The 18668-nt window shown below is 37.4% G+C and overlaps 1 protein-coding gene and 5 non-coding genes across 6 annotated transcripts; 5 read left to right on the top strand and 1 right to left on the bottom strand.

Annotated features, from left to right (window-relative positions):
- Window positions 1-531: 531 nt before the first annotated feature.
- Window positions 532-17051, bottom strand: rnf208 (ring finger protein 208). The gene is made up of 2 exons (XM_067432978.1): window positions 16396-17051; window positions 532-2672 (listed from the first exon to the last, which is right to left on the bottom strand). Exon 2 carries the CDS (start codon window positions 1658-1660, stop codon window positions 875-877), a length of 786 nt encoding a protein of 261 aa, XP_067289079.1. The 5' UTR covers window positions 1661-2672; window positions 16396-17051; the 3' UTR covers window positions 532-874.
- Window positions 10035-10164, top strand: LOC137063221 (U8 small nucleolar RNA). The gene has a single exon (XR_010901358.1). It is a non-coding gene; the product is annotated as a U8 small nucleolar RNA (small nucleolar RNA).
- LOC137063223 (U8 small nucleolar RNA) lies at window positions 11233-11349 on the top strand. The gene has a single exon (XR_010901359.1). It is a non-coding gene; the product is annotated as a U8 small nucleolar RNA (small nucleolar RNA).
- Window positions 11676-11811, top strand: LOC137063218 (U8 small nucleolar RNA). The gene has a single exon (XR_010901355.1). It is a non-coding gene; the product is annotated as a U8 small nucleolar RNA (small nucleolar RNA).
- LOC137063217 (U8 small nucleolar RNA) lies at window positions 12210-12345 on the top strand. The gene has a single exon (XR_010901354.1). It is a non-coding gene; the product is annotated as a U8 small nucleolar RNA (small nucleolar RNA).
- Window positions 12753-12888, top strand: LOC137063219 (U8 small nucleolar RNA). The gene has a single exon (XR_010901356.1). It is a non-coding gene; the product is annotated as a U8 small nucleolar RNA (small nucleolar RNA).
- Window positions 17052-18668: the final 1617 nt, after the last annotated feature.

Below are 18668 nucleotides of genomic sequence, written 5' to 3'. Positions count from 1 at the left end.
TCCGAATTCACAGTATATGTAGCAGGCGATACGTTCCTAAAATAAAATAAAAAGTTCCTGCTACTGCCGAGATTCTGAAGTGCACATCAATGGACACCAGGGATGTGTCTGAAGCCGAAATCTGAATTCGGAAAGGCACAGAAAAGGAGTAACGCATTCTACGCATTCTAAAGGGACATGGTTAGGCTTGCTGCAGTAGTCGTTTACATTAGAGTACATCAGATTTCACTGATTCACTGAAGTTAATAAGGAGAGATTCCTGACAGGAAGAAGGAAGAGGATTTGGTGTGCAACAGATCCTGACAAATATCTTATGATCGCAAATTCGAAAGCAAAAGTGAAAAGCGAGCATGCAATCAAAGCTATAATGGCATAATGGTCACAAGTAATTACTTATTCAATATAGTATCTACTCTAGTGTACGTGATTTTGGATGCAGCCAAGGTTTAGAAAATGTTAGCAAAATTGCTGAATTGCTCATAGCACCTAAATGAGCTACTGAGAGTTTAGACCAAACAAAAAGACTTTAAATTCTTTATTAGTCTTTATTATACCCAGTATGGGGGAGATAGACTTCCCTTGGCATTCCCATGTAAAGAGATGTCAATGACGAACACATCCGAACAAGAGATCGAGGGCTATAGGGAAATCATTTCATACATAAAATACATTTACTCTGATATTTCATATCTTTGTCTTTGCACACAAGTGTCCTTTTCACTTCAAGTCCACATAGCATCCTGTGCTATTAAATATACAGATATATCTGTGACCCTTCGGAGAAGGTGAATGCATGTGAATCAAGGTTTTCAGATGGTGGCAACAGGTGAATTGCTGTTGGGATGAGTTGTGCCGGTCATCAGCCCTCTCCGGTCTACATGATGCCACAGGAGGAAAGAGGGTTGGCAATGTGGCAAGTGCAAGCCGACTGACAGTACTGGCGGACCGTCTGATAGCAGCTGCGGTCAGCATCGCTGCCCCACTGCACGGCCCCCGCCGGGTCGGGTGGTAGCCGGCTGAGGATGCTGGTGTTGATGGCCAGCGCGGCTAGCCCGTAGTCGGTGAAGAGCACGGTCTCGCGGCGGCAAGTGGGACAGGAGATGAACTTGTACTTGGGACAGGACTCATACAAGATCTGCAGGCACTCCTCACACACTGAATGCAAACAGGACAGGATGCGTGGCCGCTTGCCGGCAAAGTTATAGGTGTGTCCACACGTTGGGCAGTCCAGTGGTTCGCATGGCATTACCGGGCCTGAGGAGGTGGAGGAGGACGAGGAAGAGGTGGAGGAAGAGCGGAGCACGTATTGGTTGACGATTACGTTGTCCATCTTGTAGTGGAACTGATGGTAGCAGATGTCGGACGTACTGGCCTTGCGCTGGGCAAGATAACTGGCTTCACGCCGGAGAACGGGGGCAGGAGGAGACACTAGGGGTCTGGGTGAGACCACAGTGTTCCCATTGACCTCCATGGTCAGGTCACCGCATGCCTGGTTAACAATAACCTCGCCCTCGCCTCCTCCATCCCAGGCCACGCGGGGAGGTGGTGCGTAGCGAGGCTGGGTCACGGGGACCGGACACTCCCGAGGGAACTTCTCTGACTGGATGATCTTGACGGTGTCCATAGGGATGGTCACAGGTTGGCGCCGGAGGCAGGACATTCACTCCTAGGCGTGGTGTTCTTGGCTAGAGGAACTGGGTGTAGCGTACAGTCCTGCAGAGAACGTCTTCAGTGCACTGGAGGAGGACACTCAGCCATTGCAGGGGACGTGAGGACGGATGGGTTTGTCCATTGCTGTCTCAAAGTCCCTCCTTGGTCACAGGCTGCGTCACCCTGAGTCTTTATATGGCACAGATGGGCAAAGACTTACAGCCAGTGCACAGTATAAAAAGCCCTGAAGAACCACAGGCGACTGTGTTTAGCTTCAGATGTCACAAGAAGTTGCAGCTTGTGGCTCCAGTGGTTTACAAAGTTTTGAGGCAAGGACTTACACCCTGTTTACTAATATTGCACTATTGATTGTTTGATGTAATGCGATATTCAATGATATTATTTCTTACAAATAAATGGCTGAACACTACAAAGTGCATCACACTCAAGATCAGAAGATATGTTGGCAATTGTTTCAGTGTTTTCACTGTAACAGCACATTTATTTGGACATAAATATAAGGACCTAAACACAGAGTACCTTGAAGAGAATATTAAGATCTTACTAAGAAATACCGTTTAGTTCAATACTGTTGTTAACCAAACCTCCATATGAGTTTCAGAAAGGAACTGATGCAAGCACCGTAACAGAAACGACATCCACCTCAATGTCACACCCTACTTCCTGTTTCAGGTCCCCTTTGTGGTATGGCCCCGCACAGTTCTTGGTTCTTCTTGTGATCGACTGCGCTTACACCTCCCTGACCTTTGTTTTGATAAGCAAAGTCTTTTCAGGGAGGTGCTCATGTGGCATCGGAAAGATCTGGAAGGCCTTCTCCCAGTCCTTAAAAGACCAGAATTGTTTAAGGGTTCTGCGTTGAGCTTGACAGATTGTGCGTCCACTCTTTAATGCCGTGACAGGTCCGAGAGTGTCTCAGGAGTCTTGCCAGACCTTACTTGCTTCCAGCACTTTTCCCAGGGTGGCACAGATATGCAGATTCATAGGTAGTGTTGTTTCGTTTCCTGGAGGAAAAAAATAAAACAGTTCAGGTGATGCTAATGCAAGGACACAGCTCAGCCTTTTCCAGGCCATTTGCCTGCGTTCTTGGGAACAGTGTGTAGAAAGTGTCCTGTCATCTATAGCTAAAAAAAATTTAGATGAAGAAAATTTAAGAGCTGATTCTGTGAAAAAACTGTGATCTGCGCAACATGTCCATTCACAGCAGATATCTGGAACCCTGCAGCATCTTTTCCAGTCTAAAAAACTCCCTTGCTCTATCTGCCAGCTGCCATCTGGGGCCCTGTGGGGCATGTGGACGAAGAGACTGAGGGCCTGACCACAGAACAATCTGTCCAACTACTATAAACCTGGCGTACTATAAACATGCATTACAACATTTCAGAAGCCCACACCTCTAAAATGGCTGCCAGTGCTTATTTAAAGTCAATGAGAACTGTTGTTCGCATTCGCAGCCCATTTTACTTCCATAATGTGACATATTTGCAATTGAAACAGGATGGTCAACAATAAATAATTGATCATTATTATCCAGACTTAAATTCACTTTTGTATTGTGACATGTTTGAGAATATTTTGTGAATATAATCACAGCTAAAGGGAGTTGTTAGGCAAAAACACAGCAGAGCCTCTGCAACCTCTTGAGTAATGCTATATAGTATTAGCATCTACTAATTAGTATTAGTATCTTATTGTTTTTTTATTAAAGTATTAAGTGTTTTAAGTTTCATGTGCTCTATTTACCAGTCAGCATCCAGGAACAATACATTTTAGTTGTAGTGTGTTGTTCGTTTTTGTACAGAGGAACATGAGAAAATGTGTAAACCGTTTTAAGAGTTATCGTCTGAGAAAATAATGTTGTGGTTAGGTGTGGTTTGTGAATGTGTGTGTGCTTTATTAACAGTGGTGAGCACAGTGACACATCTGTAATAGTTCTCTGCACACAGTGCAAGATGTGATGTGATGTAGAGAGAAAGAAAAAAGAGAGGGAGGGAGAAAGAAGCAGAGAAATGATGCTGACCTACATGCAGCAGAAAAGGTAGAACATGCTTTTCCTCCACATCCACACCGTGCTAGCCATCTTATGTGATCAAATAGAACGCTCCCATTAAATTAACAAAGCTGCGTACACTGTAATCGCGTGACACTTTAATGATTATCACAAGAGCATCTAGTTTGTCGCATCGCAGTGCTGTGCTCGCCAGTAAAGTCAAACAGAGGAATAGTATGATCATGTCATGTTGGAATTACTGTAATTACCAGTTTCCGATAAGTAAAAAACAGTCTTTGGACGTGTAATTACATGCTGGAAATTAATAGCCTGCTGTGATATCAAATAAAAACAACCAACATGGTAGTGACATCAACACTTAAAGGGATAGGCCTTATTTCACCCAAAATGAGTTTGCTATTTGTATCATTTGTAACATCGCCCATGAAATGTTAACATAAAGGCTTTAGCATTGTGCATCCTCAGTATATCGCACTAAACTATCACTACTATCACTAAACTAAATAACTAACTTACAGTACTATCAAGTTTATCATGAACAGGATTTTAGGACTATAAAAGTTAAGAATATAATTCTCCTTTCTACAAATGATGTGTTTTCCATCCCAATTTGTTTGGTTGACCCAAACGCGTGGTGTGACTAGGGATGCCACTTTAAGTGTGGCAAAATAAGGGACATCCAATTACACAATCACTTTTTAGACAATTCTACAGCTGTTACCTCGGTGGGATGATTTTTGTATTTATTTTTACAAATTTTAATTCATTTACTTCGATTACAACTACTTTATTTAATTATTTGTTACATTTTTAACACATTTTCTTTTTTAAATGTCATGAATTGTATATTATTATTTATTTAGGCTAGACCTGTAAAGGATAAATAAATATAACACATTTATAATCCATTAATTAATAATCTGTCTAATAGGCCTAATGTCAAAACATATAATAATTATCTGTCTACCAAGCTCCGATAATGTATTAAATAGCCTATTATTTCAAAAGATAGGCCTAATCCAATCTTTAAAAAAACAAAACCAACCAAATAAAAAACAAAAACAAGGCCTTGCCTTTTAGCTGCGTGGTGAGCAACTGAAAATGCTTTTTGGCAAACTATGCAGTTTGCTATATTTATCATTAGTTAGTGGACAGACCCATTGATAACTTTTCCCATTCAGCTCTATAGCAGGTAAATTTAAGCGGGACAAAAATAGGCAGGTTTACGGCCCATGATGAGCTGAAGATTGTCACTACAGATTAAACAAAGACTTTAAAATGCAATATGTGCAATATGCGTTCTGTATTTAACTGATATGGGACCCATCATTTTATGATATTTTATTAACAAAGTTCAGGAGGAGCACATTCAAATGATGTATCCAAAACAACTTATCATCAGCAATCACCACCATTGTCTATTTATTGCTTCTCTCCACTATCTGTGTTCTACTTTCCTCCCCCAGCCATCTTTTTCTGAACATTTCTAGACCTCCACAAACACCCACCCACCCACACATTTCAACATGCGCAGGCAAGCGCACAAAAACACGCTTGTTTTGCTCCCGCTTCGTGACACTGTTGTGACCAGTCAGACCTAATAACTCATCATCATAACCTGTGTTTATTCTATTTCCCATCTCTCTCATTGGTTTACTTCTTTACAATGATTTAATTAGGATGTGAAGACAGGATGTGGCTCCAAACCGTCCTCCATTTTCTGGAGGTCACAGAGGCACTGATCAGCCAGTAACTGTCAGTCACATTCATTCGAGTTGCCACGGCACCGCAGAGCTGTGAGGCAGAGCCAAAAATAACCAGGCGCTCTCACTGGTTCACACACATGCATTGCACACACACAAAGGTGCGAATAAGCTTTCTGACATCAGCATAGTCAGCTGGTGCATGGGCGTTGGAAACCGTGAGATGTAATGGGTGAAATGATTGTCAAGCCTTCAGACATTTCTGTTTAAAGATCCTCAAACATATAATTAACATCCATTATCACAAAATAAACCACAATAGAGTAACCAGGACACCAACACAGAGTGAACTTTACATTATCCTACCAAATATGCACAGTTTGGATTTTATTAATGTATTATGTCACAAGAGCATAGACAGAAATCAAATTAAACAAAATTAAATATTACAACAACAAAAAAAATATGTGAGGAAAAAATAATTCAATGCTTTTACGAATACAATTCGTAAATAATTGCGTTTCTCAAAAGCATCGTAAGAAAAAATGATTCAATGCTTTTACGAATACAATTCATAAATTATTCAATGCTTTTACAAATACAATGAATACAATGAACTACGAAACATGCATAATGAATTAAACAAAATTAGATATTGCAACAAAAAAAAGATATGCAAGGAAAAAATAATTCAATGCTTTTACGTTTGCTCGCAAAATCTTTGCTTTCCCCCAAGAAACTTTGTGTTTGCTCGTAAAATTTTGTGCGTTCCCCCGAGAAACTTTGCGTTCACTCGCAAAATGTTTTGCGCTCCCCCAAGAAACTTTGTTCGCTCGTAAAATGTGCATTCCACGAGAAACTTTGTGTTCATTCGCAAAACCTTTGCTTTCCTACGAGAAACTTGCTACTCCTACTCACTCACAAAATATTTTGCGTTTCCCCAGAGAAACTTTGCATTTGATAGCTAAACGTTTTGCATCCCCCCAAGAAACGTTGCGATTGTGCGCAAAACACTTTTCGTTCCCCGAGAAACTTGCGTTCACTCGCAAAACCTTTCCTGTCCCTTGAGAAACTTTGCAGTCGCTTGCAAAATATTTTCAGTTCTCCCGAGAATCTTTGTGTTCACAAGCTAAATGTTTTGCATTCCCCTGAGAAACTTTGCGATTTTGTGCAAAAGCGGTGTGTTCCCCCAAGAAATTCTGAGTTCACTCACAAAACGTTTTGCGTTACTCAGAGAAGACTCGCGTTCTATCTGGAAGATGTATTTTTTAGAGCAATACGTCTCTAGGATGTTTCCTGTCAGACGTTAAATAGACATTTAGAAAATGTCTTTAATAGGTTTATGATTTAGAATGTATGTAAAACTGACATCTTAAAGATGTTTGTATACAGCAGATGCTTTCCAGAAGCGCTCTTTAACAGACATCCTGCAGACGTATGTGTGCTATCAGGGTACCTTTGTAAAAAAAAAAAAAAAAAAAAAAAAAAACATGGTACTTTTTGGTTTGTGAAAAAGATTTTGTTATAACTGTGACGAGTCCTGTGCTCTCCAGTCAATATAGTGTTCGAAACACTGTCCTGTGAACCGATTAACTACTATTCAAATTTATTTTTATTTTATTTTTTTGTCAGGAGCAGTTCAGCTTTTCCGCTACCATCTCACACAGGGTTTCATGTTTGATAAGACAAGCTCCTCTGTTATGTAAGAGGCTCATGAGAGAGACAGGCAGCAGATAACATATTAAAGCAGGTCAGCACGGCACTGCTGCACTTAATGAAATCATGTGTGTGTTCGACCCTGTCAGCACAAAACATGATGAAGAGACGCAGAGGTTGATGAAGAGACAGCGAATAACTGATGACATGGGCTGCGTTTCTCAAAAGCATTGTAAGCCAGTGGTCTCTACGATCTACTGATGATATCAGATTGTTACACTATTTTTGATATATATCAAAGTACTAAATTATATTTTCATACACAGGTATTTACACCATGTGACATTTTGTTGGTCACTTGATTTATATTCAAGTGCGTTGCACTGTAGACAAGTGAAATATTCTTCACATTTTAATAATGTGGCGTTATTGTTAGTCTGTAACGTTCATTAATGAGTTTCATACTAAGACACGTAGACAGACTCAATAACTGAATGCATTGAGTAACAACTGTTAGTCAACAGCATTCTTGAGTTCATCATCTCATCGCATTGTCAAGAAATCACATTCCTGTACTTTCTGGCACCACCATGACACAAATACACACATAATTCGCCTTTGTTTCTTTTTAAGGTTATAATACTTTCTTCTGTCCTAGTTTAATATGCAGAGACAACTATAAAATAAATCATTTGTAGGCTCATTTTTTTCTGGAAAGTTCTCATACTATCAAAACATTGCTCTTTTTGTTTGAGAATCAGCCTGACACAGCAACAGCTCAACCAATAGTGTGAGGGAATCTGTTTGGGTGACCAATGGCAGAGAAGGGGAGTATTTAGGAAAACTGAAAATGTCATTCACTTTACAATTCTGTTTGTTGACTCTAGAGGTGTAAATGAAACACTTCACATCTAAACGAAACATGAAATCAACAGATACCATATTTAGGCAGCTGTGTAAAATTATCTGATGGTAATAGCAAATTTGGATACGATCTAGATTCATTCTGATAAATAATGTCTGCTTTTTATGATCCAATCAAATCCTGATGGATAAAATCAAGTCCTGCCTTCATTTTGTCTCATTGAATGCCCTGTTTTACTCAAAAATGCCACCATACAGAAGTAAAAAACATGGAAAATCTCATCTAGCTTCCATCATGAACAGAATGCGATAAACAACACTGAAAGCAAGCAGACAGATGGACGCACAGTCATCAAAATATCTAGAACATTCCAGTCCTCACTCCACTCACTCCCACAAATACACACATATACAAACACACAACAAAAACACACACAGGTACCACCCAGCACATTCCACGGGCACATCTCTCCCTGATGCTTGTCTCTATCTCTCTATCTATGGATACATTCCACCTGTGCAGTTGGACAGTCGGCAAGAGGCCATCAGGTCCTGTGCCAGCGATGCTATCAGCTGTTCACCTCTGTCTCTCAAAGCCTGCCCTGACTGCCCTGCCCCTACGGCCAAAGTAAATCTCACACATACAGTCACAGTGCAGTCTCATTCATCTTTGTACATAAAGTTCATGTTTAAATGCAAACCCACTTATGTGAATTTATTTGTGAATTAAAAAAATTGTCAGAGAAAGATCTTTTAAAAGGACTTATTGTTTTAATTTAAAAAAATAAACATTTATTTTACATTCATTTATACATGAAATATAAAGTTACAGTATAGTGTAAAGTGATATATCATCACAAATTTTTTAAAATATTATTGTCCAGCTGTAATCTGATCAATGTGACTATAAGATATGCAAGCACTATATAATCACTACAAGCGCAAATAAAATCAGAGAATATTATAAATTATTAAAAAAAATTATAAAAGTCATTTACACTCTTTGTATTATCATCAAACCTGAACAAACATGAAATGTGAGTGAAACTGTCAGATATCTGCTTTTTAGTAATTTACTGATTTAGCTGTGTATTGTTAGGAATATTATTATAAATATTTTCACATGATGTAATGGAATTGAACTATGCTGCTTCATAGACTCTCCAATGAGTTTGTTACAGATCATTTATGCTAGAAACGTTTGTATGAACATCTGTAAAATTATAAAGTAAAGTAAATTAAGCGGAATTCAACTCTTTAACCATTATTTTCTTTAAATATGTATTAAAATCTACATCAAATGGAAAATCTATTTTCATGTTATTGATCTTATTGTGAATGATTCATACATGTGTAGGTCTCATGGTTTAAACAATTTTTTTTGACAATTTTTCTACAAAATGCCGTAACTTGATTTTCTGGTGAAAGTTCAGATTTGATATAGGCTGGACTTCTCCAATCATTTCATCCTCATAAACCTAACCCTTTTCTTTAGATCTGCCTCCATCCAATCAACAACCGAAGGATTGATCAATGTCTACACACTACTTTTTCTTCTTCTTTTTCTCAAAAACTCTACTTCCATAATTACATCACAACTTTTCTGCTTTCTTAATGCTTCTGTCTTCAGTCACTTCACACAGAAATAGACACACATTTTAAGGGTCTTTATATAGTATTTTATGGAAATGTGTAATGTTGGATTTGTTTTATAGTTGCACAATTTTACGCACACAAATAAATAGTGAAAATGCCATTGGTTTCAAAATCCACCAATGGAATCGCAGGAACCAACCTTATGCTAATTTAAATTCTATAGCATACCTAAAAGAACCTTCACAAGTGTTTGGTCCTATAGACATTAAATGTATCGCTAAATATCTGGTTTGAGATTTTAATACTTTAACTGAGTTAGGAATGGCCCACAACATTAGAGCTGGACAGTTTGGTCTGGACTTGATCCATAGAGGAGTAATTATGCCCAATGGACTGGTCTGATACTGATAATGACAGTATCAGACTCATATTCTGACTAGAATTGAGTATGACGATGTCAGGCTAAGTTAGAAACACAACCATGATTGAAAATGCAAGAACGGTTTACAAAAGCTGTCCAAGACCATGCCAATGTCATATCAGTGAGATTCATCCTTATCTATTACCTTAGAAAGAATATTACAGAATATGATGATTGGGTTTAATGAATGTTTGATTGTACTCCATATTTGTTCAGAGCTTGCAGCTCTTACAATCCTATCTGGAGAGGTTGCAATTGTTAAACAAAAGTTGTGTATTTGGTGGATTAGAAATGTCACAATATGGTAGATTATATATTATTGCAATACTATTAATTTCAAAATCCACTAATTGGATTGTGGTTAGAAACATGGAGGTGGATTTGATGGAATTGTGCAATGTTGATTTGATTTTATTGCTCAAATTTACACAAATAAAATACCATTGGCTTCAAAATCCACCAATGGGATTGCAGGAACCACCAGTATGCTAATTTGAGAGCTGACAGAAAATGAATTTAAAACTTTCTCTAGTGTACTTAAATGAATATAACTTAAATGACCGGTCCGAGTCATTACATGTATCACTAAATATGTACCTTGAATTAAAGAAACTGTCAATACTTTAACTGAGTTAGGAACACATCCATGTTTGAAAATGCAAGCACAGTTTACAGAACCATTCCAAAAAATTAAATAATCATATATATTAAGTTTATTCTATAAAATAAAATCTAATAATAAAATAAAAATAAAATCTATAATAATAAATAAAAATAATAAATATAATTGAGTTTAATGATTGGGTGTTGTGCATATATGGTTGAGCTTCATGTTAGTTTGGGTCTGATTCAAAATTATAACGACTTAAGAAAACAAAAGCTGTTGTTAGGTGTTGATTCAAAATTGTTATTCTGGTCCATTATTCAATAAATGTATCATTAAATGCTTGCCTTGAGATTTTAATTTGTTAAGGCCCGGTTTTACAGACAGGGCTTAGATTAAGCCAGGATTAGGCCTTGTTTCAATTAGGACATTTAAGTAGCTTCATAACCATGCCCTAGAATAAAACATTACTGGTGTGTATCTGGAGACAAAACAGAGGGATTGAAATATTTCAAGATATGTGCAATTGTTTTGTCTCAAGATAAACACCAGTAATGTTTTTATCTAAGGCACGTTTATAACGCTACTTAGCCTAGAACTAACTTAAGTCTTGTTTGTGAAACTGGGAATAAATGAGTTAGAAACACAACCATGATTAAAAATGCAACCACGGTTTACAAAATCTGCATGAGAACATTTTAAAGTCACATTACCTGTTTTCTTAGAAATAAGATTACAGTGCATGATGATTGAATTCTATGATTAATATGTAATTATCTTCCATATTTGATTAGGATTTGCAACCCCTTTATGAATCCTGTCTGATCTTGACATTTTTACAGCTGCTAAGCAAAACAAAGAAGTGAGTTGGTTTATGTTTGTTACAAACATAATGATGAATTTTATAGGGCTGTATAATTTTTCATTTCATTTAAAGTTATACACAAATAAATAGCAGAAATACCATTAGTCTCAAAGTCCACCAATAGAATTGCAGGAACCACAACCATGCAAATTTGAGAGTTAAAAGAAACTTGCTCTCTAGTGTCCTTAAAATAAACTTCACAAAAGTTTTTTCTGGTCCTAGTCATGCAACCATGATTGAAAATACAAGCACGGTTTACAAAAGCTTTCTGAGACCATTTCAAACTCACATCAGTGAGGTTCATCCTTACCTGTTATCTTAGCAATAAGATTACAGAACATGATGATTGGATTCTATGATGAATATGTGATTATGTTCCATATTTATTAAGGGTTTGCAACCCCTTTATGAATCCTGTCTGATCTTGAGTTTTTATAATGATTAAAGAAAAAAAAAGTGGTTTAGGTTGTTGATTTAGTGTTGTTACAAACATGACGATGAAGTTCTATACAATCTTCACTTTTTTAAGATTGCTCAAAGCTATACACAAATAAATAGTACAAAAAACCATTGGTCTCAAAATCCACCAATAGGATTGCAAGAACCACTAGCATGCAATTTTGAGAGCTGAAAGAAAAATAATTTAAACTCTCTATCCAGTGTCCTTAAAATAAACTTCACAAATGTTTTTCTGGTCCTAGTCATTACATTCATTGCTAAAAAAATTCTTAGATTTGAATATCTTAACTGAGTTAGAAACACAACCATGATTGAAAATACAAGCACGGTTTACAAAAGCTTTCTGAGACCATTTCAAACTCACATCAGTGAGGTTCATCCTTACCTGTTATCTTAGCAATAAGATTACAGAACATGATGATTGGAATCTATGATGAATATGTGATTAAGTTCCATATTTGTTTAGGGATTGCAACCCCTTTATGAATCCTGTCTGATCTTGAGATTTTAAAATGGTTAAAGAAAACAAAAGTGGTTTAGGTTGTTGATTTACAATTATTACAAACATGATGAGGAATTTTATGAAGTTCTATACCATCTTCATTTTTTAAAGATAGCTCAAAGTTATACACAAATAAATAGCGCAAAAAACCATTGGTCTCAAAATCCACCAATAGGATTGCAAGAACCACTAGCATGCGAATTTGAGAGCTGAAAGAAAAATAATTTAAACTCTCTATCCAGTGTCCTTAAAATAAACTTCACAAATGTTTTTCTGGTCCTAGTCATTACATTTATTGCTAAATTTCTTCTTAGATTTGAATATTTTAACTGAGTTAGAAACACAACCACGATTGAAAATACAAGCACGGTTTACAAAAGCTTTCTGAGACCATTTCAAACTCACATCAGTGAGGTTCATCCTTACCTGTTATCTTAGCAATAAGATTACAGAACATGATGATTGGATTCTATGATGAATATGTGATTATGTTCCATATTTGTTTAGGGTTTGCAACCCCTTTATGAATCCTGTCTGATCTTGAGTTTATATAATGGTTAAAGAAAACAGTGGTTTAAGTTGTTGTTTTAGAGTTGTTACAAACATAATTATGAAGATATGCAATATTTTATTTTTACTTTTATTTCTAAGAATGCTCAAAGTTACACACAAATAAATAGTGAAAAATACAATTGGTCTCAAAATCCACCAATGAGATTGCAGAAACCACTAGTATATATGCTAATTTGAAAGGTGAAAGAAGCTGAATTTAAACTCTTTCTAGCATCCTTAAACTTTACAAATGTTTGTCTGGTCCTGGTCATTAAATCTATCGCTAAATACTTGCCCTGAGATTTTAATACTTTAACCGAGTTAGAAACACAACCATAATTGAAAATGCAAGCTGTCCGAGACCTTGTTAAGGGCTTGCAACTCCTGAATGAATTTTGGTTGATCTTGAGCTTTAGCATAATAATTGTTAAAGTATAACCCTGATTTATATTTGTTGAGAACTTGGTGATAACGTATTAGTGCACTCAATTGGTAAATTCAAATAAACCTAAGCATTCTACAAATTAAATAGTGTGTAACATATATGCACCTCTAAAATAGTTAATGTGTCAGATGCTGTCTACACTCAAAAAAAAATGACTTGTTGAATTTACTTTTAAAATATGTGGCAAGTGGTTGCACACAACTATATTGAGCAATTTTTACAAATAACAATTTAGTTATATGAACAAAAAAAATTCTAGTAAAGCTGGCACAATTTTTTTGAGTAAGTACAAACCATTTGAATTTGTCACTGTTACATAATACTTATGTGCCGTTTACTTGATGTTATGTTAAATGTATAAAAGTTTATTATGTAAGGTGAATACTGTTATCAATTTAATTTGCCTTTAAAACTTTTAAATAACAACAAGCAAATTTTTAAAGATAAAACGCAAAAAATAACTCATTGGACAAACTAAAAATATTTAATTGAGAGCGGGTATTTGTATAAGTGCTCACAGCCTAAACGCAGGCACCACTCTTCTGCATAATGGTAACCACAAAATAACAGAAACTCCTCAATGTCCAACATAACTGAACATTAAACACTAACATAAACTAATAACATCTTTCCCTTTACTGAAAAACACATAAAATAACACTTTAATCCATACATTTTCTCTCATAGCACAGTCCCCATGTTGGGAACTACAGATCCACTGCCCAGTTAGTTATATCATAATTTAAATGGGTCTTATCTATGAAGGACCTGAATCATTTTTTTTTTTTTTTTGAGTATCGTACTGTACATATTCAAAATGCATGTGTTAGAACCCCGTTGTACCTACTAATATTAATCAGATCACAATAACATTTAATGGAGTCTTTTGGCTGTATAAATATAAAAGGACAAGCACAATTTTCTGTGAGAAATCATGTTGCAAACATCAGACCAAGATGGAGATGAAGCTGTGAAATGATTCTGGATGATGAAATTATGGTCGGAAGTTGTTTTTTCTGGTACTGTACGATAAGCAGGATATAGTTTTTTGTCAGACTGTGTTAGCATCCTCAATAAAATGGATGTTTTGTGTGTGCTGAGCTGCTGTAGAGAACGCAGGTCATGCTAGTTTTAGCGAGGAGGAGGCAGTGTTTAATAATTCAATGGCTGTCATTCAGAGCAGGCGTCAGCCATTTTACCCACAGTTCATTCAGGGGAGAGACTGTTTGTTCTTTTAGATTCTGTTGACATAGATCACCTAGTCTGTTTCACAGGACATGTTGCAAATATCATTAATAATGTTAGAAACGGGCTGATTGTGAGAAAACAACAACCAATTAGCTTCGAAAGGTTAGTCTTAGCAAAGTGGCAAACAAGCTATAAATGAATCTTAATCATCACAAAATAGCTCATGATTAACTTGAACTTTTCTTACCACTATAACAGGGATTTTTCTAGCTATGCAAAAATGATATAGTTTGTCAAAGCATACACATAAAATGCTAACAATTTATATCATATTTTGGAAACCATCCTAATGGGATGAAACTATAATAGGATAGACTGTCTAGATTGCAACTGTCTTCAAGAATAATTTCAGACAATATAAATTTTACTAATGGAATTTCCTTCCATCCGATTTCAGCTTCAGTCTAAATCTTGAAGGGATGCCATTGGAATTTATATCATAATTTACGTATTTTGAATATAATGGGGGGAAAGTAATTTCCTACTGGATACAATGGAATTCCAAGGGGAAAGGAACACCAGTTCTTAAAGGAATGACAGTGGAATCAGTAATTGTAATCAATTCTGATATCAAACAAAAATCTTCTATTTGATTTTATCAATCGAGGTAAACAATTTGCCATCATCACTAAATGGTGACACCAACAACAAGTACCAATAACATTTATCAATACAAAGCCATTATTTTCGGCTGATGTTGGCATGACCTCAGGTGAACAGACACATCTTTAACTGCTTTCCTCCTTTGAGATATTGACGGACAGTATCGATTGCTGAATCTTCATTGTGACGGGGCTGAATTTACACTTCAAGAAGCAAACAGGGTCTTCTGGGTGTTTGGTTGAGTTTTTGGTGCTTATTAGTATTCTGGGAGTGTGTGCATCTGTGTTAGCAGTTTTTAGTGCAGTGTCGTGGGAGGGGTGTGCCAGCAGCGGCGGTTATGCAACCAGAGCAGCATACGCAGCACACGGACTGCAGCGCCTGTTCTTGCAACACACACACACACACACACTAACGCTCTCAAGCACAGGTCCTTCCCTTTCTTAACCACACGGTTAGTATGTGTGTCGGTGTGTAGTAGCCCCATGTGATCAGATGCCCACTCGGATAATGTGAGTCATTGATGGAATCTGTGTTTATGTGTGCATGCAATAGTGAATTGCAACCTGCCCTATTCCACAGTCAATACGGCCACACAACAGCTGAAGTGCAAGTCCTGCGAGAGGATGTGGGACCCATAAACGCAGAAATATTGCACACTGCTGTTAGCACAGAGATGCATAAACCCACATGCTACAGAAAAAACACACTGACAAATAAATAACAATACTAGAGAACGCCTACAGCTTCATAATCTTTGCACCCAAAATATGTTTATATATAATGTAAAAAAAAAAATAGTTATTTATTTGTTAGTGACTTTTTAGAGTAATGTTGATTATTAGATTATGTATGTGAATCTGATATGCATACTTTTAGATTATGTATGAATTACAATGTAATATTTAAAATGCACATTTAATGCATTTATAATAAAATATTTTAAGTATATAATCAAAAAAATATACAATTGATATATACTGTATAAGGGTATAAGGTTACACCAATAATAAAACAAACATGTTTTAATGTTGTTGAATTTTTAGGTAGGCTATTAGGTAGAAACAACTCAAGGAAACACTGCACATTCTTGTTTTACAATGTACAAGATTTAAATTACATTTCCGATAATATGCTCATGCAAAGGTTCAAACTCATTTGAGCATACTACAATAAAAATAACCATTTAAAGCATGCTTACCTGTATGTAGTTGTCTCTAGTGCGCATTTATTGGCTGGATTTGGACGAGTGGTGTGGTCACTTCATAAGATCTCAACGTCTTTCTCACATGGGGACACAAAGTTCCTGTGATTCTGCAGCAGGTCTCGGGCTACCTCGTCCCTCTTAGCACAGCCAATCGCATCAGATGCTCCTGTTGCATGCGAGAGGACGGAGGAAAGACTCTCTGCCAGTCTCCGAGAAGGATGGATGGAAGGTGTAGGACGGGAAAGATGGAGGACGAGATGTCAGATGCGTCACAAAGCACTGTTCTGTTCTTCTTCTTGTCCACGATGGGCTCTTTTTGTCCAGTGATGGTCCTGGTCACTCACTCACTCAGTCATTCATTCATTCACCCACCCAGTCAGTCAGTTGTGTAAGAGGATTTGTGGCTCTCCTCCTTTTCAATGTTCTCACGCTCTGTTTCGTCCTCTTCTTACTGCAAATTCTTCCTTGTATACTATTTCTCTGCAATATCTATCAGTGAAGCTACATGTCTTTCCCTGTCTCTCTCTCTTTCTCTCGCTCTCTCTTTTACAAACACTCATACACACCCGCACACACACTCTGACTCACAAGTGCATGCTTTGCCTCTGTTTCTGTGAGTATCTCGTATCTCACAGACTCCCTCTCTTTCTCTATCTCTCTCTCTGCTGCAGTGCCTCTGCAGGCTGGATCACGTTTTCACCAGGAAAAAAAAAATCCATCCAATCAGAGACCCCAACTCATCCCCCCTCCCTTTGCAAGCTCTCTTTCTCTCAGTCTCCATCCATCTCTTTGTTTTACTCTGACTCTCTGCCTCAAACAGCGTACAGATGCAACACATGCGGTCACAGAGCATTTGTGTTTTGTCACTGAATTCGCTCTGGATCATTCTCACGCTTTGAGCCCACAGCGGAGATGTTGTAAACAACCAGGTGACAGGTTGAGAGATGCAACACAAAAACATACAATACAAATGATGACGATGAAAGGCTGACAGTCAGCTCATCAAATGTCATTAAAAGTGGTACGCAAGCATACAGGTGTAAGATGTTTGAAGGGGGTAGTAGGTCTGCGGTAGTACATTATTTATCTGTGTGGAGCGGGAACAACATGGGGGATGCTGGGACTAGGGATTGTGTTATATAACAGACTGAGATTTTCATCAGTTTTATCTTTACACATGTCCTTGTTCTGACCTACAGATAATCCACAGCACTAAGAGGGGAATCATGTTTGTATGTGCATACACAAACAACAGCAAGAAGATTTTGTGTCTACAGAACATGTGGAGAAAAACAAGCCACATATATGTCGTAAGCAGTTGCTAGTGTTTAGGAGGTTGCTAGGTCGTTGCTAGGGTGTGCTGGGTCACATTGGTCTCATACCTAGTCTCTGGTCTCTAGCTATAACACGGGTCCTTCAGTGTTAATCTATCTATGAGATATTTTTTCCTGCCTTTTTTAGCATCCACATGGTGAAACACGTGAATACTCTCCTCATAAAGCTGCACAGTTCAAGGTTTCATTCGTATCTGAGTTATACAAAGAAATGTGTAGTTTAAGGTCATGTGTATGGTTTCACTGAATAAAAACATCCCCTCAAACAAGGTTTTTCTGACAGCTGTATTTATAGCAGATAGCAGCTCAAGCTATAGCCTTGCTCCCCCTGCAGCACATCACTAGTCATGCAATCCAATGTTCCTGCAGACCATTCAGCTTTACAAACCAACACGTTTGTTTTTGTGAAATGTGGGGACATTCCATAGGCGTAATGGTTTTTATACTGTACAAACCATATTTTATATCCCCCTACACTGCCCCTACCCCTAAATGTTTCCATCACAGGAAACATTCTGCATTTTGACTTTCTCAACAAACAAACAAAAACTCATTCTGTATGATTTATAAGCCTTTTGAAAAGTTGGAACATGGGTAATGTTCTCATATTTCACCCTCTCCTTGTAATACCTATGTCCCACCCATGCCCTTATACACATCTGTGTCCATCTCTCTCTCTCTCTCTCTCTCTCTCTCTCTCTCTCTCTCTCTCTCTCTCTCTCTCTCTCTCTCTCTCTCTCTCTCTCTTCTCTCTCTCTCTCTCTCTCTCTCTCTCTCTCTCTCTCTCTCTCTCTCTCTCTCTCTCTCTCTCTCTCTCTCTCTCTCTCTCTCTAACAAACACACACACGTAGTGTTTCCATGTTTTATGGGGACTTTCCATTGGCATAATGGATTTTATACTGTACAAACCGTATTTAATCACTATTATTAACC

The sequence above is a fragment of the Pseudorasbora parva genome, chromosome 23, assembly GCF_024679245.1.
Source record: "Pseudorasbora parva isolate DD20220531a chromosome 23, ASM2467924v1, whole genome shotgun sequence".
Taxonomy (NCBI): Eukaryota; Metazoa; Chordata; class Actinopteri; order Cypriniformes; family Gobionidae; genus Pseudorasbora; species Pseudorasbora parva.
Note: the sequence above shows the minus strand (reverse complement) of the source record. Positions and strands in the feature narration are given on the sequence as shown.